General features: G+C 35.9%; 1 protein-coding gene across 1 annotated transcript in view; it reads right to left on the bottom strand.

The window, feature by feature from the left end:
- Ralyl (RALY RNA binding protein like) overlaps positions 1 to 25278 on the bottom strand; it is a 680590-nt gene that overhangs the window by 89137 nt on the left and 566175 nt on the right. Inside the window, exon 3 of the mRNA XM_032898664.1 lies at positions 23574 to 23649. Within this exon, the coding sequence (XP_032754555.1) occupies positions 23574 to 23649 (76 nt within the window). The remainder of the gene's footprint in view (positions 1 to 23573; positions 23650 to 25278) is intronic.

Raw genomic sequence — 25278 nt, 5'->3', positions numbered from 1 at the left:
TCATGCTAAGTTATGGCACACATGAATGGTGGTCACTACTAGATGTATCCTCAGGACACAGTATGATGTAAGAACAGCCAATATCTCCCTTCTTCATGCATCCATATTCTAATACTTTTCATCCTATACTTTCCAAGTATATCCCACTTTCTCACACGCTGTAGAGTCCAGGGTAAACATTACTCTCTCCCTCTCTTAACAAAGCATATAAGATTCATTCAGATGAGGTTGTGATTATTTTTTGATAGAATATTTGAAACCATCAGCACATTTTGTGTGCATTTGCTTAATTATGTTGTTGTCTCCTTGCTCATGACAAGATTAGTCTGAATTTCTATATTGGAAATCTCAGTTCCTTTTGTTGCAGTTTGCAAATACCTACCTCCCTACCCTTAGTTGTCTAAAGGAATCAAATATTTGCTCTTTATTTCATAATATTGTGATCTTTAATTTTTAAATGTGTTTATTTTTGTGTCTGTGGATGTACTTTCTACATGCAGTGCCTGTAAATGTGAAAACAAAGTGTCAGATCCGAAATTGGAGTTTTTTGTTTTCTGCCATATAGGATGAAGGGACTTGAACCTAGATCCTCTTGATGATCAGCCAAAGTTTTCAACCACTGAGCCAACTCTACAGTATAGAATAAACTGCTCTCCCCTATCTTTTGTTCATTAAATTCGGTAGTGCTAATTACCTAAGGAAGATATTCAGAGTCCCTTTATCCTAGAAAGACTTCTTAATAACTGGCAATGTAAATAAATTCCCTCTGCAGGTATTACTGTCCTAAAGCACATGGGTCTCTCATTCTAGCGTCTACATTTTCTGACTTCTTTCTATATTAACCTGAATAATTTGGTCACATTCTTAAATAAGGTAGATATAATGCCCAGTTTGTTCTTTTCTAAATTTTAAATAGCTTCCACATGATAGAGTCTATGATGAATTGCAAGTTAACTGTTTGAACTTGATAGAACATTTGATTCAATCAATATAGTCTCACTCCAAAAATCATTCACTGGTTCATACCACTCAAAGTAGCTCAATAGTTGTTTCTTTTGAGTTGCTTGCTCATACTTTGTGTATTAAAATTCACGAATGCATTGTCTGAAACACCCCCCTTTCTTTATGAAACAACTATTCTTACCCCTTATCACCAATTTGAATTTCATTCATGTATGGTTGACTCGTGTACACATCCAGTCTAGACCCATTTTCTTAACTAGAAACTTGATACTAAACTCTCTACTTGACATCATTACTCAGATGTCTCAGAGACATCTCAATTTTAACATGTGCCAGAACCGAACAATATGCTTCCTCCACAGCCTCCCCCATCATCTCCAAAAATTTATTTTCTTATTGACATGACTCCATACCAGACTCTCTGGTAAGTAGTCTGATCATTAAGTAGTTCCTTTTATCAACATATGGAGAGACACATCCTCTTCTAATGGAAAGAATGTGGTATTTTCCAAATCATGGTCCTCCTGCCTAAGCTTCCTGATTTCAGGAATTCTAAATGTATGTCATGGCCAGCTTTTTTTCTCCTTCTTGAAGTCAGGAATTCTGACTACATTGACTTCACTTTGATATGAGAAAGTCTTTAATAGTCATAGGAAAAGGCTATGTGGAGAATAAAGCTCCCTTGACACAAATATGTGTACTTCCCTGGCTCATGCAGCAAATGATATATGTATGCAGTAGCCATCTACTCATCACACAGAAGAGTTTTCAACTAGAAATATTCAGACTATGGAATGTATCAAAAAGGTTTTTGGTTATTGCTCATGTATGACAATAACAGGCTTGACTTCACTCTTTATCTTAGAATCTACATTCAATATGCCAGTAGTCTTGTTGTCTCTGCTTACCAAGTATGCATGCAGCATAGCCAACACTAGTCTACCTCAGTGGTGTCAGCTTGGTTTTGCATATTCCACCTGTGGTTCTCTGTAGAATATCTCAACTTGCAGTTACTATGATGCTTCTGGATATATTTATGGTCTATATCAAATCATTACACCATTCCAAGGTCACTATTTCATTCAGAAAAGAATTAAAGTATTTCCTAGGCATCCAGACCATCTGTTGTGTGTTGTATCTCCAGTATTACCCATTCCTGTCTCTGTCTCTGTTCCAGAGACATTGCTTTAGACTTGTGCTGTCTAAAATATGCTATAAGATCATTTCATAGCTATTCCTTTCACACAAAAAGACCTAACCAGGTCAGCATTGTTTTCAAGTTGCCCACCAATGTCTTGCCAGAGTACTCCATTCAATACCGTCTTTCCCTAGTTATATTGTTCTATAACATCTGCTACCTCCTAAATTTAACACACTTAAAGCCAATATCAAAGATTTTGGCAAATTTATTACCTGTTGTATATTGGTGACAAAAATAAGCAAATGAATCATAATTATTTAATTTTAAGCTGTAGCAAATTTGTCTTGTCCTTTCTTCCACTACATGGGCTGAGCAGATATCTCAAATATGAGGTGAAGGTGGTTTCTTACTGTGTCTGCCTTACAGACAAAAGATAAGAGATTATCTGTATTTCCAGCCCTCAGATATTATTATGCAATCAAAATTTCTGGAGTCAGACTTTTTTCTCGTCTCCAGTGTTTTTGGCTATCTTTAATAATGATACATTTGAAGGAATTATTTACTCATTCATCTTTCTCTTGACTCAGTCTTTCTCTAAAATATGGCTGTACATCAACTTCTAAGTACTAATGTCTTTTGTGACAAGCTATGTAATGAAGACAGGCTAATGGGATTTTCCAAATGCCCCCATTTTTGGTCTTTTTTTTTTTCCTAGTCAATGTTACATTCCAGAGGTTTTGTTCAGGATGTTTATTTCTGTCCAAAAGACCAAGTGGCTGCTTTTCTTGGGAGTGACTCCTTCCTGAAAGAACATCAACTGTCCAGTAACTGTCTATCCACTTGTAACTCACACATATATCTTATTTTCTTACGTGATCCTTTTTGAATTACATGTAAAGATACATGCACTAACTTAGTTCATATTTTCAATGTTGTTCAAATGTATATTTTCTCAAACCAGTAAACATGAGATTTTTTTCTAATACAGGGAGGTAATGATTGTGGAATGATAAAAGATAGTCTTCAACAATCCAGCAGAAACATTACAATTCCACATATCACTCTGCAATTGTCTCATCATCTTAGTTATATCTTTGCCCTGGTTTCGTCAGTTGTCCTAGAAACAGAGTTTAGGAAAACATCAACATTGTGCAAAGCAGCCCTAACTAGAGATCTGTGTGTAATTTTTTTTCTGTTTGTTGCCTATTTGAATGTTTGCTTTGTTTTAGTATACTTTGTTTGTTTCTTTATTTGTCTGTATTTATTCTAAAGAGAGGAATAGTGGGCATGGTATTGTGTTGGACAGGTAGGGCAAAAAGAGGGAGGGGCAATGTGGATCAGAATATATGGTATGACAAGATTTTTCTCAACAAAAATTAAAATGTACTTATGTTGTATCTACTAACTCTTAACTATTCCTTGTGCTGTGTTAATAGGTTCTCCTTGTCCAAATGAACCTAGGACTATACTCTGAGTACCATGGCTATAACTTGGCTTAATGGAGTTGTTATTTGTAAATCTAATACATTGTATCCTTTCAAAGCAGTAGCAAAACAATGGGATCACAGATCTAGGACAGAGAGGGTCAGGTAGAAACACTGTTTCACTGTTTGCTTGCTAACTCAAGTCAGAGGTCATCACCATGAACCCATGCTTACGTCATTGCACTACTTTACATTTTTCATTTCTGAGGATGAGATCACTTCAGCTGTTCTCTCCATACACTCTGCTCCTTTACGCCTTTTCACACAGTGAGACCCTTGTCCTATCTTTCTACTAACTGACTGACACAGCACTTCAGGCAGTTAGCTCTGACAATGACTTTATCTCTACATGGGCGGCTGGCCAGCACTGAACTGTGAGACTAAAGTTAATGAAGTTGCCCTTTTAGAAAATTAACTTTTTCCAATAACCATGGGGACTGGTAAAGATGTGGGGTTGCATGGAGCATTAAAAAAATCGTCACTATTTTCTGCCTGAGTGCTTGTGCATAATGCATATCATTTGCAAGGGATACAATCTGTTCTTTAATGTATTTCTTTTGTTGCAAAAATACTTCCAAGGAAATTTAAGTCTTAGGCAGTAAAATTAGAAGAAAACACAATCTAAAGCCAATCACAGTTAATATTTTTGCTTTATTGTTCTTTATGCATTAAGTAAGAATGGTATTTTCTTTGAGAAATGGTCCCCGATAGACTCATATATTTGAAAATTTGGCCTTCTGTTCATGGTGGTTTTATAGAACCTTGTAGCTTTTGCTGAAAAAAAAAAGATCACTGGGTAGTCTTTGAGGTTTATAGTTTCCCCCACTTACTCTTTACATTTTCAGTTTCCTTTGTGTGGTTGATGTGTAATATTGTATTTACATGTTTACAGAGGATTAAAGAGATGGCTTTGAATCTTAAAGATTTGGGGCTTTTGACTTTGGATTTTGGTTAGTGATGAGCCTGTTAAAGATTATGGAGCTTTTGAGTTTACCACATATTTAGTTGTGATATGAACAGGAGCCTATGTAAGTCAGGGGCCGATTGTCGTGGTTTCAATAAGAAATTACCTATAGGCTCATGTACTTGAATACTTGGTCTCAAATACATGTGTGGTTTGGGTAGGTTATGAAACCTTCAGGAAATACAGCCTTCGTAGAGGAAGCATGTCATTTGGACAGCTTTGAGAGTTTATAGTCTTGCCCCAAAGTATATACTCTACACATTCTGTGTGGGGTTGAAATGTGATTTCTGAGCTTTCTTGCCATTGTGGACATTGCTGTAGTCCAAATCAAATTATTCTTGTAGTTGCTTTCTTTTCATCATGGTATTTCATGGTATTTTATTTTAGCAATGAATATTTTGATTTTGATGATAATTTTATATTGTTTGCCTCTTGTTTCTATAATCAAATGCTAAAACCTTTTCTATGTCAATATCTTTTGAGTGATTAGCATAATCAGAATATTATTATTATATTATATTTTGGTTGGATCATGTTGTCTTGTTATTACAGAGAAATCTGCAAAGTACATCTTTGAAACAATTTAGTATTTTTACATTATAAAAATTTTAAGTTATCTCTTAAAATGTGCTTCAATATATACAATGTTTTATAGAATATGTATTTGGGGCATTGTCTAGAGTTTGAAAGTGAATACAAATAAATCCCACAGTGAGGCATGGAAGCCTGGTTTGAAGATAAGCAAAAGAGACCCACAACATTGGAAATGAGGGTAAACTGAACAATGTGTTTTCAGTTCTTCACTTAATGATGAGAGCTGAATTAAAGAAGCTTGAATTGCCTATAAACTTCTAGTTTTTGAATGAGATCAGCTTTACGGGTGCAGGCTTCTGACTTTCAGTCCAGTGTGCATTCTAACAACCGTTAGTTCTGTCACAGAGTGTTTCCCTGCCAGAGGGAGGAATGGAAATGTTTAAAACACAAACCCTTTGGTGTCTCAATGTAATGGGTTTAATGGACCGTGATTCTCACATATTGTAAACATGAGCAAAATAGGTGTCTACTTAGAACTGGAAAATTTTTCAATATTCTGAAATATAAAAGTGTCAGTGAAATGGATTACAATCACATTTAATTCCACTGGAAGGAATGTTTTTAAAGGTTAGTAGTTCCTCTTTCAAGGGCATGATGTGTGCCAAGCATAGGTTATTGATAATCTAATAAGACCATGATTCCTCTCTATCCTTTTTTTTTTCAAACATACGAAAGGTAGCACAGCCAGGTGTATTTCTTACAGATAAAGTCAAACAGAATAACTTCCTTTTAAAATGAGCCAGACACTACCCGAGGACCGAGCTATACCTCTCTTGGGGCATATACTCCAAAAAGATGCTCCAACATACAACAAAAAACACATGCTCCATTATGTTCAGAGCAGCCTTATTTATAATAGCCAGAAGCTAGAAAGAACCCAGATGCCCTTCAACAGAGGAATGGATTTAAAAAATGTGGTACATCTACACAATGGAGTACTACTCAGCTATCAAAAACAATGACTTCACGAAATTCATAGGCAAATGGATGGAACTAGAAAATATCATCCTGAGTAAGGTTACTCAATCACAGAAAAACACACTTGGTATCCACTCATTGATAAGTGGATATTAACCAAAAAGCTCAAATTACCCAAGAGGCAATCTACAGACCACAGGAAACTCAAGAAGAAGGATGACCAAAATGCAGATGCTCCCACTCCTTCTTAAAAAGGGGAAAATATTCATAGGAGGGGATATGGATTCAAAATTTAGAGCAGCAACTCAAGGGATGGCCATTCAGAGCCTAACACACATGTGGCCCATATATATACAGTCACCAAAACTAGATAAGATTGATGAAGCTTAAAAATGCATTTGGAAAGGGACTGGCTATAGATCTCTCCTGAGAGACACATCTAGAGCATGTCCAATACAGAGATCCATGCTAGCACTAAACCACTGAACTAAGAATAGGATCCCCTTGGGGGGAATTAGAGGAAGTATTGAAAGAGATGAAGGACAACAATGTCAACCAACCAGAGCTTCCAGGGACTAAACCACTACTGAAAGACTATACATGGACTGACCCAGAGCTCCTACTGCATATGTAGCTGAGAATAGCCTTTTTTGGGGCACCAGTGGAAGTAAAAGCCCTTGGTCTTGCCAAGGTTGGACCCCCAGTGCAGGGGAATATGGAGAAGAACAATAAGGGGAATGTATAGGCGGAATACCCATATGGAGGAGGGGAAGGGGAGGAAATGGGGAATTATGGACAGGAAACTGGGAAGGGGAATAATCTTTGAAATGTAAGTAAAGAAATACACAATAAAAATTTAAAATAAAATAAAATAAAATGAGCCAGATAAAGTATGAAACTTTCAGAAGAAAAAAATTAGACTACTCCTAATCAATATATTTTAAATCAATTTAAACTAAGATACTGCTAACTTACATTTTCTTGGACTAGAACTATAATTGTTAACTTTTGAAAACTTTATGATATAACATTTTTATTACATCATAATTTCTAACAATAATTTTCAAAGTTTAATTGACCAGTACAAAATATAAAGAAATATAAATATTAGAATAATCTAATTTTATATGTCAAGAGCCACCTAGGATATGCTAAGGTTAACAGGTAGTCTTCCTGGAATTGCCCCACCATTTTTGCATGATCATCAATGGGTGAACTATATGAGGTATGACCCCAAAGAGACTTCATCTCAGGATTACTTTATATAGTCGATATGTCTTTCTTGTCATTATTCAATTAATATGATACCTTAGGATTAACTTACCTATTGAACACATTTCCTGCAGTTTAACATAAAGATGAACTTTCATGAATTAATGCTATTTAAATGAATTAAATTTTGTGGAAAATTAATGATTAGTTAATGATTTGATTCAAATAATTTTAGGAAGAATTTTTTAAGGGATGTTCTTAGATGTTCTGCCAGAAAGATGCAATAAAGTTAAAATAAAGAATAGACTGTGCCCACTCTTCATAATAGTAAGTAAAGGCTACATAATAAGAAATACAGTGAGCTTTCATAATTTCACTAAAAGGAGAAATAGGCTTGGGACAAATTTGTGTCCAATGAAAGGAAATCAATTCCAAGGATGAGGTCACAGGTGTCCACTATGATAAGACAAGGCCATGAGAAACTGTTGCTTTGAACTTATAATGAGCATAAAGAATGAAACACTGCTTTGAAATATCAACATCCTTTTGTAACTCCTATTTTGTGTAACATTTTATCTTTGAAGTAATTTTTAAAACGTTGTTTATAAAAAGGCCAGAGAAAGGAAATAAAGATGGTGTGATGCTTTGGCTTGAGAGCTCTGTGCCACTAATCCATCCATCCATCCATCCATTCATCCATCCATCTATCCATCCATCCATCCATCATCCATCCATCCAGCATCCATTCATCCATTCATCAAAATGTAATGATGTATCTATTTTCTACTTCATCCAGTGTGTGAGTGTGTGTGTGTGTGTGTGTGTGTGTGTGTGTGTGTGTGTGTGTGTGTGTAACTCTTTACTCTCTTGATCATAGGGAGTTAGCTAGCCAGGTCTGCAAAGGGCTCCTAGTAACACTAGTAACAAATCCTTTACTAATTTCCCCACTGCTTTATAACATGAGTTAATTGTCAGAGAATTATATAGTAACTCTATAAAGTAAATATTAGTTAAGTTTTACAGTGTTTAATGAAGCCCAGAACAATTAGAGAATTAAAAGGTCAGAAATATCATGCATCTGATGATGTGTCCTACTTCAACTTTTTGCAGTCAGGCATTTATAAAACAATGGCATTTATAAAAACAATTTGCATGGTTCATAAAAAGGTATTCACATTGTGAAGATGAGACATGGTGACAGCAGAGAAAGATTACATGGTTTGTTATGATTCATCTATATTTTATGTAATTTTATATAGTCTTTATATATGCACGTGCATATTTTTCTACTTTCAATATATAAAATGGGCTTAAATGTTGTTTTACATATTCACATTTTCTTCTTTTATTATGCTGATAGATGTTAAATTACTTAAAGAGCACAGGATATGCAAGGATGGTTTCACAGGTAAAGTCCTGATTTACAAAGCAATCGTGAACAAACACTTTCAACTGCTGAAGAAGATGTTCTATATAAACTTGCTGTCAGTATTACACAAGCCTGTCTTCCAGCCACACACTCACTTGGCATCTGCTCTAAAAATGAATAAGAACCCCCCAAACACTTAAATTTGAAAGATTGTTTGAAATTATGGTTTGGGATTTTGAAATGGAAGCAGAAAATCTGGGTCACAATTCCTATTCTAGGATGTCCTAACTTACTCTCTGTTCTGACCCTGTTTTCTCCTACTAGTGGGATGAATACAATTTAAAAATGGCAGGCTTCTTCCTAATGCAGACATGCAATTTCTCGATTCTCCTCTTTTCCTTTAGTAAACACTTTATTACCCTAAAATACTTTTTACTGTAAGGATCTCTGTCTCTCTCTCTCTCTCTCTCTCTCTCTTTTTATGTGTGTGTGTACACTAGCATTTCTATCTCTTAATTTTTATGATTCTGCATGTTCCCATGGTGTTACAAACATTCTTACTGAAATTTCAATACCAAGAATGATAGGACTCCTGCTTTGTATGTATGCTGTATATGCATATGTGTGTTGCTGCTATGTATGTGTATTGATGTACATGGGTTGTAGTTTAAACATAAAATGACTTTTAAATGCCCACATTAAGGGCATGGTTCCCAGTACAACAATGTTTAGATCTGTGCTTTTGGAGAAGAAAATAGTTTCTGAGAGTTATGATTTCACCAATGATTTACTGATTCTTATTTAAACTGTTGTCCCTATTGGGAGGTGATAGAAATGGAGAAATGAGGACTAATTGGTGGAGGCAACATGCCAAGTGTGTTTCTTTGAATACTATATATTATCTCTGGCCTTTTAACCTTGCTTAATCTTATTCCTGCTTTTCCTGAGTATAGTGGACCTGCTCCACCATGCCCTCTCCATCAGGATGTTATGCCTCTCATTAAACCTGGAAACAATATAATCAATTTTCGTGAACTTTTGAAACTTTGTCCCAAATCTAACATTTCTCCTTTTAACTTGTATCATTTATGTCTTCACATAAATGAAGTGATACAACCCTGATTGAAAGAATATCTACAAAAACAAGATGCTGTCCTGATTACCTGACCATGAAGAACAGAACAATTTGCATGTTGTGAGAAATGTTTGGGACCCTTTAGAGTTGTTAAGTAGAGAAACCTTGGAAACACAGTTTTATCAGGAGATCTTGAAGGAAAAAATGCTGACAGGAATATAAAGAATGTCTGGGTTACTGAACATGAATACAAACTTTCCTAGGAGGCTCTGTGTGAACAAAGAATCCTGGATTTCTCTTCTCAAAACAACGTCATTTAAAAGAGTTCATCCTCTGAATTCCTGGGTTTACAATAGGAAGGACCTGGCCAATTTCTCAGATATTGTAGTATTTCATGTTTTGGCAAAGAATCGGTCTCCATTTTGCTCTTGCTTTAAGACACTGTGAGGAATTATAAATTAGTAAAAATTAACAGACTACATGATTTGATGGAGAAGCTCTCAACACTCATGCGTGTGGTAATACTGAGTGTATTTAACCAGATTTACTGTGATAACTATGAGTGAAAAACAGAATATAAGGATCTGAAAACTTGCAACTCTGTTAGAAAATTTGTGTGAATAGTGTTGGGATCAATGAATGTTTGGTTTCTAAAAGAGATTAGCACTACCAAAAAGAATCCAAGTACTTTGCACATGGGACGAAATAGGCTACTACAATATCTCAGAAATTGGCTAGATCTTTCCTATTATAAGTCTAAGCATGTCTTAGTGAGGGTTTCTTTTCCTGTACAAACATCATGACCAAGAAGCTAGTTGGGGAGGAAAAGGTTTATTCAGCTTACTACCATGCTGTTCATCACCAAAGGAAATCAGGACTGGAACTCAAGCAGGTCAGGAAGCAGGAACTGATGGAAAGGCCATGGATGGATGTTTTTTAATGGCTTGCTTCCCCTGGCTTGCTCAGCTTACTTTCTTATAGATTCCAAGACCACCAGCCTAGGGACAACACCACCCACAATGGGCTGTGTTCTCCCCACCCCCAGCCCCCTTGATCACTAATTGAGAAAATGACTTACAGCTGGATCTCATGAAGGCATTTCCACAACTGAGGTTTCTTTTTTGTGATAACTCCAGCTTGTGTCAAGTTGACACACAAAACTAGCCAGTACAAGGCATAAAAAGGATGAACTCTTTTTAAATGTCTTTGTTTTGAGAATAGAAATAATTCAGGATTCTTTATTCTCAGGGAACCTCCTAGGAAAGTTTGTATCTGTATTCAGAAACCCAGACATTTAGAGATCACTTAAGGTATGAACCAAAGGTTCCTGCCATTTTCCTGTGCTGTGTTGACCACTATCATCAACCACATGAAACTGAATTTTCAGACATGCATAATACAAGAGTTATGGGATCAGGAAAGCATATACCCAAGCTTGAGAGGAAAACCTTGGAAGTCAAATAATATGTAAAAGGGTTAGAGTCAATGTGTGAAGCCCTTTAAAGGACAATACACGGAGCTTGAGAGAGAATAATGCCTACAATAGAGACCCCTGCAAGGTGAAGGTTCCAGGAACATGTAAAATCTAAGGACATAGTTGCAGGTAGTGAACATAACCAGCCCCAAAAGAGACCATGTAGCTTGCAATCAACAAGAGATAGAATTTCCATTGCCTTTATAGTTTATATCAAGCACCATGTGCCTGGGATCCTAGAAATAGAGCTACAGGATTTAATTTGTCCTGAGTAGTTCAAAAGCTATTTTGAGCTGAATTCTTTTTATTTGCCTATTTATGTATTTATTTCATGTAAAAAAATGCACCATACTGTAGCCTAGGTTGGCTTAGAATTCATTGGGCAGCTCTGATTGGCATTGAACTTGTGACTTAGTCCTTCATCCTCCCAAGCAGTTGGGTTTCAGGTATACCACCATGTGATACTCTTACTCTAAGTCTTCTGATATATATTATATACAATATAATATTATATATATCAGAAGACTCAGGTTACATAATAATCTAATTATGCATACATTATATATACTATAAGTGTATATATGTACATATATATTTTTCAGCTATAATTCTGTCATGAGTCTCACATAAAATTTGAGAAATGCTAAAGTTTTGAGAAGTTGTGACTTTTGGAGATGATCTAAATAATTTTGCAATATAAGGTATACCTAGCCCTCTGGTAAATAAGACCAGAATGTTAAAGAGTCAGTATAAAGGGTCTCCCCAAACTCCTATGTGTATGAGGCTTGGTTGCCAATGGTTGGACATAGGGATTTGGGGAAGTGATTGGATTGTGATGGTTCTGACTTCATCAAGGTGCTAATCTATTATAGTTTCATAATTAGATGACACGATCATTATGGGACATGGTGAAAAGTAAAAGGTAAGATTTTCTTTGGGTATTAGGTCACTTGAACGTGGCCTTGAGCTGTATTTATTGTTCCTGACCTTTTTCCTGTTCTTTTTATTATCATGAGGTAAGCATTTTTGTTCCACCATGTCCTTCTACCTGGAGGTTTCAACCACATACCAGGGGTACAACAATGGAACCAGTGACCAAATACTGACTTCTCTGAATTGAGTCCAAATAAATATTCTCTGTTAATATCATTTCTAATGTATTTAGCTAACCTTATACAGAGTGTTTGGAGTATCCTAACTTCAAATAGTACCTTGTCCTGAGTAGTAAAACTATCTCCTGTACAAAAGACTTGAGAAGAGTATTAATTTATCTTTTTCTGGAAGCCAATTAGATAATGTAAATTAAGACTCCATTACCCAGATATGATAGAATCAATGGTGGATTAGTGACTGTTTATCTTATAAATAAACTTGTTATATCTTTTAGCTTATTGGTTATGGATGTGTTTTACTCTGTTTTCAGTCTCTCAGGGAAATGTTTGTGATAAGAACCACATTATGGTTTTAAGCTTTTTTCCTTTTCTACTACCTTTGTGAACAAGATTCCTGGGTTGAAGAAATATTTTAATGTAATATCCTTCTTAACTGCACAGTGAGAAAGTAAAACTCTGGTACTACGTATTCTAACTACTCAGTGTCAGTTTGTTACACCTAAGAATCATAGCACATTTCCATTTCTTTCATAATCCCTCCTCCATGATCCTATGGGTATATGATTACAACTTGAATAAATGGGTCACCTGGTATGGTTTTAACATGAATGACAGTAAGCAATATGGTATGGGATGAAGCTTTACTGTAAAAGTTACTGACCATGAGGTGACCTCATAATAAGAGGTAATTGACTTGTTTCGCTTTTACCAAGCAATAAATGGCTTTAGAATGTTATTTAATAACTCTATTAGGTATTAATATTAACAAGCCACCTTTCAATAATCGAGGCAGAGTCCTACAGATTATTTTAAAATCAGTTTTATCACAATTACTGAGTGAATTACCAGTAATCTATTTTTCTACACTCTAGGCTGTTAATCCCCCAGCTCCACTCCCCAAGTTCTTGCTGTTTGCGTCTTTCCTGTGTTATTTCTGCTTCATCGGTCTTCCCTCAGGAGGCATTTACTTGGCCACACGTTGCTGGTCCATCATGTCCAATAATGATATCCTGTTCTCTCCATCTTGTTTCCCCTCCTTCTTTCTCCACTCTCCTCTTCTTCCTATTGTTCTTCTCCTTGTGGACCCTACTTTGTGAACTCTAGCCCAGTAACCTAAACCCTATCTACCTTTATTCTCCCTAGTAATTTGCTGTTAGCCACATTTATTTAACCAATTATTAAATTTATTTATTTATTTGGTGTAAGTGAAGATCTGCTAAATTGGGGGCAACCAGATCTTGGGGGTCAGTATTTAGCATTTGAAAACACAGCACCAGATTAACCCCCAACGCTAAGAGTTATCCTATAACAAGTAAGCAAGACACCAGATTAAAATATAGTGAAAAGAACAAAAAAATAATGTTAAAGAAAGCAAGCAAGTGAAATTGCCACAATCAATAAGGAATTTTCAATTTATGGGTGATGAATGATATTGTTCTTTAAGAAGTAATTTATAACTGCATGGTATTGGTACAGAGACAGACAGATAGACCAATGGAACAGAATTGAAGACCCAGAAATGAACCCACACACCTATGGGCACTTGATTTTTGACAAAGGAGCCAAAACTATCAAATGGAAAAAAGATAGCATTTTCAGCAAATGGTGCTGGTTCAACTGGAGGTCAACATGTAGAAGAATGCAGATCAATCCATGCTTATCACCCTGTACAAAGCTTAAGTCCAAGTGGATCAAGGACCTCCACATCAAACCAGATACACTCAAACTAGTAGAAGAAAAACTAGGGCAGCATCTCGAACACATGGGCACTGGAAAAAATTTCCTGAACAAAACACCAATGGCTTATGCTCTAAGATCAAGAATCGACAAATGGAATCTCATAAAACTGCAAAGCTTCTGTAAGGCAAAGGACACTGTGGTTAGGACAAAACGGCAACCAACAGATTAGGAAAAGATCTTTACCAATCCTACAACAGATAGAGGCCTTATATCCAAAATATACAAAGAACTCAAGTAGTTAGACCGCAGGGAGACAAATAACCCTATTAAAAATGGGGTTCAGAGATAAACAAAGAATTCACAGCTGAGGAATGCTGAATGGCTGAGAAACACCTAAAGAAATGTTCAACATCTTTAGTCATAAGGGAAATGCAAATCAAAACAACCCTGAGATTTCACCTCACACCAGTGAGAATGGCTAAGATCAAAAACTCAGGTGACAGCAAATGCTGGCGAGGATGCGGAGAAAGAGGAACACTCCTCCATTGTTGGTGGGATTGCAGACTGGTACAACCATTCTGGAAATCAGTCTGGAAGTTCCTCAGAAAATTGGACATTGAACTGCCTGAGGATCCAGCTATACCTCTCTTGGGCATATACCCAAAAGATGCTCCAACATATAAAAAAGACACGTGCTCCACTATGTTCATCGCAGCCTTATTTATAATAGCCAGAAGCTGGAAAGAACCCAGATGCCCTTCAACAGAGGAATGGATACAGAAAATGTGGTACATCTATACAATGGAATATTACTCAGCTATCAAAAACAAACGACTTTATGAAATTGAGGCAAATGGTTGGAACTGGAAAATATCATCCTGAGTGAGCTAACCCAATTACAGAAAGACATACATGGTATGCACTCATTGATAAGTGGCTATTAGCCCAAAATGCTTGAATTACCTAGATGCCTAGAACAAATGAAACTCAAGACGGATGATCAAAATGTGAATGCTTCACTCCTTCTTTAAAGGGGAACAAGAATACCCTTGGCAGGGAATAGAGAGGCAAAGATTAAAACAGACACAGAAGGAACACCCATTCAGAGCCTGCCCCACATGTGGCCCATACATATACAGCCATCCAATTAGACAAGATGGATGAAGCAAAAGAAGTGCAGGCCGACAGGGCGGATTTAGATTGCTCCTGAGAGACACAGCCAGAATACAGCAAACACAGGCTAATGCCAGCAGCAAACCACTGAACTGAGAATAGGACCCCCGTTGAAGGAATCAGAGAAAGAACTGGAAGAGCTTGAAGGGGCTCGAGACCCCATATGTACAACAATGCCAAGCAACCAGAGCTTCCAGGGACTAAGCCACTACCCAAAGACTATACATGGACTGACCCTGGACTCTGACCTCATAGGGCAGTGAATATCCTAGTAAGAGCACCAGTGGAAGGGAAGCCCTGGGTCCTGCTAAGACTGAACCCCAGTGAACTAGATTGTTGGGGGAGGGCGGCAATGGGGGGAGGATGGGGCGGGGAACACACATAAGGAAGGGGAGGGGGGAGGGGGATGTTTGCCCGGAAACCAGGAAAGGGAATAACACTCGAAATGTATATAAGAAATACTCAAGTTAATTAAAAAAAAAAAAGGGAAAAAAAAAGAAGTAATTTATACAAACCATCTTCCTTCCATGCACGGGAAAGGTAAGATGCACATTGTCCTAACTAGCTCTGGTACTGTCTACACTGTAATCACCGTACCCCAATCTAAGGAAAAAATCAAACAGTTCAATATTAGGGGCACATAGTGTTAAAGGATATATGTGAGTCTTTTTGATGAAAAAACTTGATCCAAAAAGAGAGCATGTATTTTCAAGAAAACAACTAGTTGAAAATAAGCTTCACTCTGTAAAGTAAAATCTCTATCTTTTTTCTCACCTGAAGACAAAAAGAAGAAAACACGAATTTCAGTTCCTTCAATATCATGGTAGCTAGCCCTTGATCCATGTCTTCTCTCACCAAAGAACAGAGTAGCCGGTCCATTGGTCAGTGTGGAACATGTTCACAGCACCCATACATGTGTCTATTTTCTATACATTTGAGGACTGGGTGATCAAGCCATCAAGTAGTTGGTCCTCTCTTACTTTCTGTCTCACATAAATATTTAAATTTGTGGGCAATTTAAGCTTAGGAGACCCTGGAACTCCATTGTGGGAGTTATATTAGGTGGTAAATATGCCAGAGGATGTCACAATATAGATAATTACCTTGAATAAATTATGAAGGAATCTTTGATGATTTCTTTGTGAGACTTCATGAGAAAAATACTAGCAGCTTTAAATTCTCTCTCTCTCTCTCTCTCTCTCTCTCTCCCCCCCCCGTGTGTGTGTGTGTGTGTGTGTGTGTGTGTGTGTGTGTGTGTGTGTGTACGCATGCATGCATGTGGGCCCTTACATATGTGTGTGTATATACACGTGATATAACATGATATTTTTATAATTTTAGATGATGGCATACAAAACTCTATGTAATACATTTCTGCCAGAAAAGAGAATAAAGAAAAATAAATTCTCAAATATATAAATACCTTCCTTTTCTATGTTAATTATCCCCTCTTTAAACCTTGCCTATCAGAAATCTTGTAATATTTGCTGTTCCCACGCAGTCCTTTATCTTTTAAATTCTGTATTCTAGGCTGCATCTAGGTAATTTTCATTGGCAAAAATTTTTACGGGACTGATCAATTGCAAAGAGGATATACTGGCTTGATCTTTCTTATTGTTTTAATTTTCTCAATGAGTTTTGAGCATGTGGGCTAGACCCTGGAGAAAGACTTGTAACCTATTACATTTAAGATATTTTCTTAATATACTTCCATTTTTGCCTGATCTTACCTTTCCATTAATTCCTGAGTTGTTACTTCCATGTTTTTAAAATTTGGCCTCAAATCAAGTGGACAGATGTTGGACTTTTTAATTATATGAATCACATTGGACTTACATAGATTCTTGTGCTAAGGAATTACATGATAATATCCCCTCTATCACTATCATGTCCTGCTCTATGGGCAAGAAGATAATAATAGAAATTTGTACAGTAAAATTACTCAGAAAATGACAAAGAGGCCATTCTTTAACTTAGCAGAGAATTGCCTGCAGCAGAACTATTTTATTGGAATGTGTCAGCATTTCTTTGAACACTTTTAGTAAAAAGGTGTGTAAGTTACATTTGCTTAGCTTTAAATTGTGAGTAATGTACCATAAGCAAAACCATTAAATGCCTTTTGCTTTGGATAACCAAATGGTCATCCCTGAAAGCATGTATGAAGTAATATTCTACATGCTGAGCTGGTTGAACTTATGTATTTTGAAGTGTGTGTGTGTCTGTGTGTGTGTGCGTGTGTGTGTGTGTGTGCGTGTGTGTGTGTGTGTGTGTGTGTGCATGCTAATAGTTAATGAAAAAAGAGATAATGACTTTGAAAAAGAACCAGGGGATCATATGGGAGGGTTGATAGGAAGAAGGGAAATGAATAAATGATGTGGTTACATTATAATTTTACAAAATAACACAATAGCTACAAAATGTAACAAAGTAGAGATTAATAAAAGCTTTTGCTTTGAGAAGCTATATGATACATTAACTAATTGAGTTGGTTGCAAGTTTCTCAACATTATCACTAGGTTTCTGTCTAGGTGAGGAGGAAGATAGGATGTACATACGTACAAATAAAGAAAGGTACTTCCTTTCCTCCTCATGTTCCACGTTGGAAGCAAAGGAGCTGCCTTTCAGGCGGCCCCACCTTAATAAAGATGAAGAACAGAAAGAAGGCTTTTCTATGTTGATGGTATCCACAGAGGGAGATAAACTTCTGCAAGTGAGGGTATATTGTCCTTGACACTATCAAAGGAGAAGCAAAATAAATATAACAATCAAACACTACATAATGAACTCAGTGAGCTGAGGAAGCCAGCAAGCTAGAGATGTACAGGACACTTTTTTCTGATACTGACTTTGTTTCAGCAATAAAATAGAACTTAACTTCCATAATTTTAATTTTATTGCTAAGATCTCAGAAGGCATTCATTCTGTGACTCCTAGGGGTTTCTTTTCCTTGAGATGTTCCAGAACCAATATGAAAGATAACAAAATCCATGTTACTGATGGAATGAAAAATAAATCACCATGGGTATTTCACTGTAGTCACTTTGCTTAGACAAGCTCTGATTTTGATCATGAAAATAACTTTCCCCACATCCATTACTTCCAGTGCCAGTGAAGATGGCCTGAAAACAATGATTCTGGTACCTAAACGCTATTGTTTTCCAAGTTTAAGAAGTCCTGAATTTTTCTTCATGCTGTCTTGATTAGTAAGGTCTTCTTGGATATAAAAGGACTTGTGTGATGCCCACAATATTTGAAAATGGTACTTAATTATGTTTAAAGGTTAATGAGATGAAACCTTTTGTACTATCCATCTTTTAAACAGTGTTCTCTACAGCAGAAGGCTGCCACTTCTTGACTGAAAAACTGCATGTGTTTAACTTTGATAATCATTCCTCTGTTCCTTGGTGTATTTGTTATTTTTACCCAAACCATAGTGGAAATGCCTTTATAAGCAGAAGCAAGAGTCAAATAATAATTGTCATTTACCAATTATTTAGCATTAATTGGAACTTAGCATGCAGGAAAACTTGCTTCCTAGGGGAGAATCATAATTTCAGAGCACCATAGAAACTTGCAATGTACACAGAACATTGGATGGTGCAATTTATTAAAAATTACAGTATTTTCCCTGCAGAGTAGATGAGCTATTCATGGTTAGGACTAAGTCCAATATTTATGAAATATTCAGAAATGATTAATTATGTTTCATTTACAAATGGACTCTAATGGGAGACATTTTTTATTTCAAGAGCTATTTTAATGAATTGCCTGTCTCTATGAATTCATGTTCATAGGAGCCATTTATTTTTCCCACCCTTGTACAGACATCACATCTGAGCTGTCCATGCTTATTGTGCCTTTCTTGTTTCTTCTGTCTCATTTCTGTGATCATTCTCTTTTTGCCTATGCTAGAAATTTTGGGCATCTCTCCTTCACAGCTCACTTCCAATCAGTCACATATTTTAAATGATTTCTTATCTGCAGAATAACAGCCTAATATTAATATCATGAATAAAGATATTTGCAGGCCCTATCAAGATAATGCTCCTGTTCCCCTCCAAGTTAGTCCTGCCAGCTCTCTCTATGAAATACTCCTCTGTCTACTCTATGCTTCAGCCCTTGCATGTTTTCTCTGCTCATTACACCCTTACATTTGTATGAAGTCCTTACTTGTTTAGAAGGCAGCTCAAGCACACCTTTCTCCCCCTAACTTCTAGAGACCCTACTTCCTCCCACTTAGGCAATCAGAGATGAGACGGAATGCTCTCATTCATCTTCTTCCTGAAGCCCATGCAGGCATTTGGGTGGCCTTTATCTATCTCTGCATCTAACTTGTGCACAGTACATTCAGATTACTTTAACTCTTATAATTTATTTCTCTATCTACTCTTCATACCATGTAAATTAAACATACAGTACATACTAATGAAATCTCTATAACTAAATTGAAAACTTCTATTAAAATAAGATCTAGAACATCACTGTGTTGATGGTTATTCAGTGGAGAAAGCAGAGTATGGCCAATGATAGAGCATTGTTATGGAGACACAGCAGTTCAAAGCCTATAGTAATTGTGAAACTTCCTTTAAATATACAGATAACACACTTTCCCCCTGTTATGCTCTCCTTTTACTATGTAGTTTTACATTTCTGTACCAGCAGTTCTTTGACCCCTGGAAGCATAGTAAATCAGTGTTCTGTGGCCATATTAAAGTGTGTGCGTTAGTAAATGGATGAACAAATACAGCTATGGTATTCCATGGAGTTTAAAGTAATAGATTCAAATCTTCCAACACTAGGAAGTAAAGATTGTGTCATTTCCAAGTGGATATCACCTCTTCCACATGGAATGTGCGATTTCACCTCAGCTACAGGATCTTTCATGATCAAGAAAATTGCAGCTTGGACTAATGAAACAAGTATGTTACTCCAGCTAGTTCAAAGACTGAGGTAGGAAAATCAAAAACTCAATGCCTGCAATGTGTTGTGATGTGAGTTCATAGCCAGCTTGGACAAAAATGTACAGTTTTCTCATAACAAAATAAAAAACAGTGAAAGTGATATAGGTAAGAGGTACAACATGTGAAGATCCTTGAGTACAACGTTAGTGTGGAAGAAAAAAGAAGGGTAGAAGGGAAACCAGTATGTTAGATAACTTACTCTTACCATTGCAGAAGTAGATACCAAGTTTCTTGCTTGTACAATGTATCTGATACACAGTCTTTGTTCTTTCACCTGCTAGCATGGTATGCACATGATTGATTATTCTTGTTGGTGACTCAAAAAGCCACAGTTTGTATAATTTATTTCCATTAAGTGCTAGTAGGAAAATGGATGTTAAAAGCTGCGTTCTAATGACAAGGTCACTAGACCTAGAGGCTGAAGAACAGAGTTCAGATACTAATCTTGGCACATTGCGTTGACAAGAAATCTACTATTCTTTTCAAAACTTAAGATTTCTTAGTTATACAACAAGGCATATAATGCCAGCCTGCTGGAGTTGTGTGGTAGATAGATGAATAAGGACTGCAGAGACATTTTCCCTATGAAAGTAAAGTAACATTAAACTTATTCAAGAATGAAAAATATGTAAAAATAATGGGGGATCTTTCTCAGCTGCACAGTCGTTCCTCTTTGTTTCCATTGTTACTGTCAGTTTGCATGTACCTCAGCTTTAAGTTTTTTTTAACAGATAGAAATAGGACAAATGACCATTTCCCCACTCTTATAATTTATATACAGTACAGCATAGTTAAACAAAACTTGTTTTCAATTCTTTTGCATGTATAACTCTATTTATCTTGGTAGTGTAAAAAATTACAGAAAGACATTAGTGTGTTGTCATGAGCTTTCCTATCCACAAGGAAATCAAAACAATCCCAGAACACAGAGACTATGATAACTAACAGCATTATGGAGACACGAATAGCCATAATGAGAGAAGGAAGAAGAAAAGCCTTGCCAGCTTGCTTTGTTAATAATTGAATACATGACTTTAAAGGTTCTGTATTAGTATCAACTATATTTGCATACATTTAAAATGAAGCTAACCATAAAATAATTTGGCATTGTCTAGCTTTGCCTCAAACAAGGTATTAAAAACATCGTTTGTTTGTGTAATAATTTAATACCTGCATATTCCTGTCACTAAAAAGTACTTTATGGTCAATTATCAGAATTTATTCTTGTTGCTACCTTTTTTGTATAAAATATTTTATTTAGGTTGAATACCTTTATGTAATTATTTTCTGATTGAGTACATTGAGTTATCCAAATGAAGAAGATACATAAATTTCATGTTTTTTCCACAATAGCTTGAAAATCATTGATGGTTATGTACTGGATAGACTAGGGAACTTCAGTGTAAATAGGACCTTCCAAGAGATCTGTTTATAATCTTTATCTTTTAATTTGGGAAATCAACCAAATGTCTGCTATTTGCTCAGAGAATAAGGTTAAGAGAACAGCATGGGCCCTTCTCATGAGCACCCATTTCACCATCTATTATCAGAATACAGTCCATCTGATCACATATTGCTTAAGTCTCTGTTAGCCAAGTGATATCAGTAAAAGAGGAGGGCTTGCTCAACGCTTCTCTCAGCTATTTTGCTGTGGGTACTCACTGAATGATGGAACATATCTGTAAGAGCACCAATAAATCGGATGATAGAGATCTCAACAGTCTGGAACAACTTGCTACATCTAACTAAAGAGAACTTTACAGAGACAGATGCAAAGTCAGCACTTAAAGTTAAAAAAGAAAAGTGCAAAAACACATGAAGTAGGACATATGGCTTAACTGCACAATGGTTTTTCTCTATTGTTTTCCAAAAGTGGCTGTTGAAGAACAACAGCAAACCAACCAAACAAACAAACAAACAGACAAACAATGAGCACATTCTATGGTGCTATGAGGTTACTTTTGTCTTCTTCCCTGGATCAACAATGTTAATAAGCATGCATACAGAGCAATCAAGGTCTAAATTCTATCTATTTTGAAAACAGGTATAGCCACTGATGAACTGATACAGAAACAAGATAGAAAAATAGAATGAAAAATTATAGCTATCAACCTTAGTTGTGGTGGTTTGAATAAAAATGGCTCCCAGCAATTCATGGGGAGTTGTACTGTTTGAAAGTATTAGGCGGTATGCCCTTGTTGGAGTAGATGTGATCTTGCTAGAGGAAGTGTCTCCTGGGGGAGGGGTTTGAAGTTTCAAATCTCCAGCCAGGACAAGTGTTTTTCTACTGCCTGCTGATTCAGATGTAGAACTCACAGCCCTTCTGCACCACATCTGTCTGTGTATCAGCATGCTTCCCACAGGATGATAATGAACTAAACCTCAGAACCGGTGGGCCAGCCTCCATTAAATATTTTTCGTTCTACGAGTTGCTGAGGTCAGCGCACCTCTGAAGGAATTGGATTGTCTCAATAGAGAACTATCTTTGTCATTCTCGGATCATATGTACAAGAAAATCATGGGAAGAATAACAAAATAGACTTAATTAATTTACAATCAGAGGAAAGCTTGTGTCTGATGTCAGTTGATCTGGGGTTGATTGACTATTGGTATCATGTTCACTAATGGCCCCAACTGATAAAAATTACTAAGACATGTAAGCTCAAGATCTTGATTTATCATAGAGGACTGAAGTAAAAGCACACCAAGTATCATGGAGACACCATAGTACATAGCATGTGGGAGATGGTCAGCAGTGAAGATTTGTCATGGTCCTGGCAAGAGAACTCATGTTCTCTGGAGGAACTGCAAGCATCCTCTACCACTGAACCATGTGTCTGGCCTAATGGAATGATTATTGCTGCAGTTGGATAATGAACTACTCTTTCAAAAGCGTGTATGTTTAAGCATTTTTTCCTAGCAGGTGGTACTTTTGAGATGTGGTTGAGTCAGGAGGATGATGGACATTATAAATGAATTAATCTACTGAGTTCATGCCAAGTGGAACATTAGTATGCACGTCTGATTAGAGGAAGTAAGTCGCTGGAGATGTGTTTCTGAAGCTTTCCTTCGACGCCTTTGCTGTCACCTGTTTCCTATGTGTCAACAAGTAAGATCTTTGTTCTTTTCTAAACTTTTTCAAAAACAAACTCTCTCATGATTAGCCCAGGAACAACACAGTCAATTGTTTACTAAGACATTCAAAGCATGGGATGAAATAAAGTATGTCTTCTTTTAAGTTGTTTTCCTCAAATATTTTTGTTGCAGCAAGAGAACATGATTAGCAGGTATATATGTAAGAATATTAAATATCTGTTATGCTTACAAATGTGTGTGTGTTTGATCACCAGAATTTAAGAATAAAGATTGTTGTTTTAAATTAGTTTCTTGCATAACATATTGACTCATAAAGTGACAAAATTTTTATATGTATAATGGGATGGTGTTTCTTACCTGTAAAGCGCAGACAAGGGCCTCTTACTTCCAGGCTTTGGTCTATATGGTTTGGGTTCCCCTGCCATGTTGATATCTAAAAATATAAAATAGCATTGTTTATAGTAGTTATTGATAAACAATTTGGAAGCATTATATCTTGGATTTTATTTACTTATGCAAGTCCTTTTACAATTTTATTTATGAATTAACTTATGTTATGTGTCCACTGTGATGTTTTGTATGTGGCGCTTGTATGTGTTAGTCTGCACGTGAGTGCATATGTAGGAATACATGTGTGTACATATATGGAAACTCTGAGTCTACATCTGTTATTTTCCCTTGATCTCTCCTTTATTTTTTGAGACAGTCTCATACTGAACATGAAGCTCATCAGTTAGGGAAGGCTCTCTGGCTAATCTTATTGCCTGTAAGTATATCTCATTGAACTCAATTTTCATGAGCTTTGTCTCTACCTCCACATTCATGCTGGAATTATGCCTACCTCCCCTGTCTCTTTATGTAGATTCTATGGATTTAAACTCAGGTCTTCACTTTTGTGTGACAGCTAAGAATTTTCTTCATTCTTTCTTACACAAATCTTGTGTGCGAGTCACTATAAAATGTATGGGAACTCATTTACATGAGTAAAGGAGTAAGTGAGAATTTTTATACATGCAAAACGGTTAGATTCTTATGCTTCCGTATTTTATAGCATATTAGGGAAAGTCAGACACTAAGAATGAATTACATATATACCACATTAGAATATGACTATTGTGGAAAAAGTATTAAAAATGAAAGAAGAATCGAGACATGAAAATAAAGATAATGAAAAACCATCTGATTTGTAGATTTTTAGAGACCTCTCAACATAAATATGAATAATAAATATGAATAATAAATATGAATAATAAATATGAATAAATATGAATAATAAATATGAATCATAAATATTCATATGGGATACAGCTTTCTTTTTAAACGGAGTTATTAATTTCTAGCATTATATTATCATAATTTTTACAACATTTATTGAGGAAAAATGAAATTATAATATAAATTTTAATATAATTTTAATGAATGTATCTCCTGAGCAGTCATATTCTGACTTCATGAACTGGAAATTAAGAGTCTGAGATTTACAGGATTCCCAAAGACATGAGAGTGTATGCATACAGTTGCCAATTGTAAGCTTAAAAGAAATGTTAAAATTTTAAGAAAGGAGAAGGTTGGGTTTTAGATTCTGTAGCTCATGTTGTCTTCACGTTCATAGCACCCTATATCAGCCTCTAGCATTTACTATATAACTATAGTAGATTTTTTTTAACAAATAGTGTTATAATAATTTCATACTTAAAGGACTGATTATAAAACTGAATTCCTACTTTACACTGGGATAAAAGTATTTTTTAAACATGAAAGGTAAAATATGTAAAATTTAAGTGGTTCAGAAATGAGAATGCATTTATTAGCTCAGAATATGGAATAATGCTCATAAACCAGACATAAAAAATCGCTGACTTTAAAATATAACATTGATAGATTCTATTACATTAAGTTAGCATTTCTTCTCACATAAAGACTTCAAAAAAAATTCCTTGACAAAGAATTTGTGCCACTATATAAATATGTCTTTTCATCACAAGAAAAATGAGTTAAAACACCAAAAATAAACTTAGGAAATACAAAAAACACTAGTAACTCCACTTTATAGAAGATGTGA

The sequence above is a fragment of the Rattus rattus genome, chromosome 3, assembly GCF_011064425.1.
Source record: "Rattus rattus isolate New Zealand chromosome 3, Rrattus_CSIRO_v1, whole genome shotgun sequence".
In the NCBI taxonomy this organism is placed as follows: Eukaryota; Metazoa; Chordata; class Mammalia; order Rodentia; family Muridae; genus Rattus; species Rattus rattus.
The sequence above is the reverse complement of the archived record's forward strand: the minus strand, read 5'-3'. Positions and strand labels throughout refer to the sequence as shown.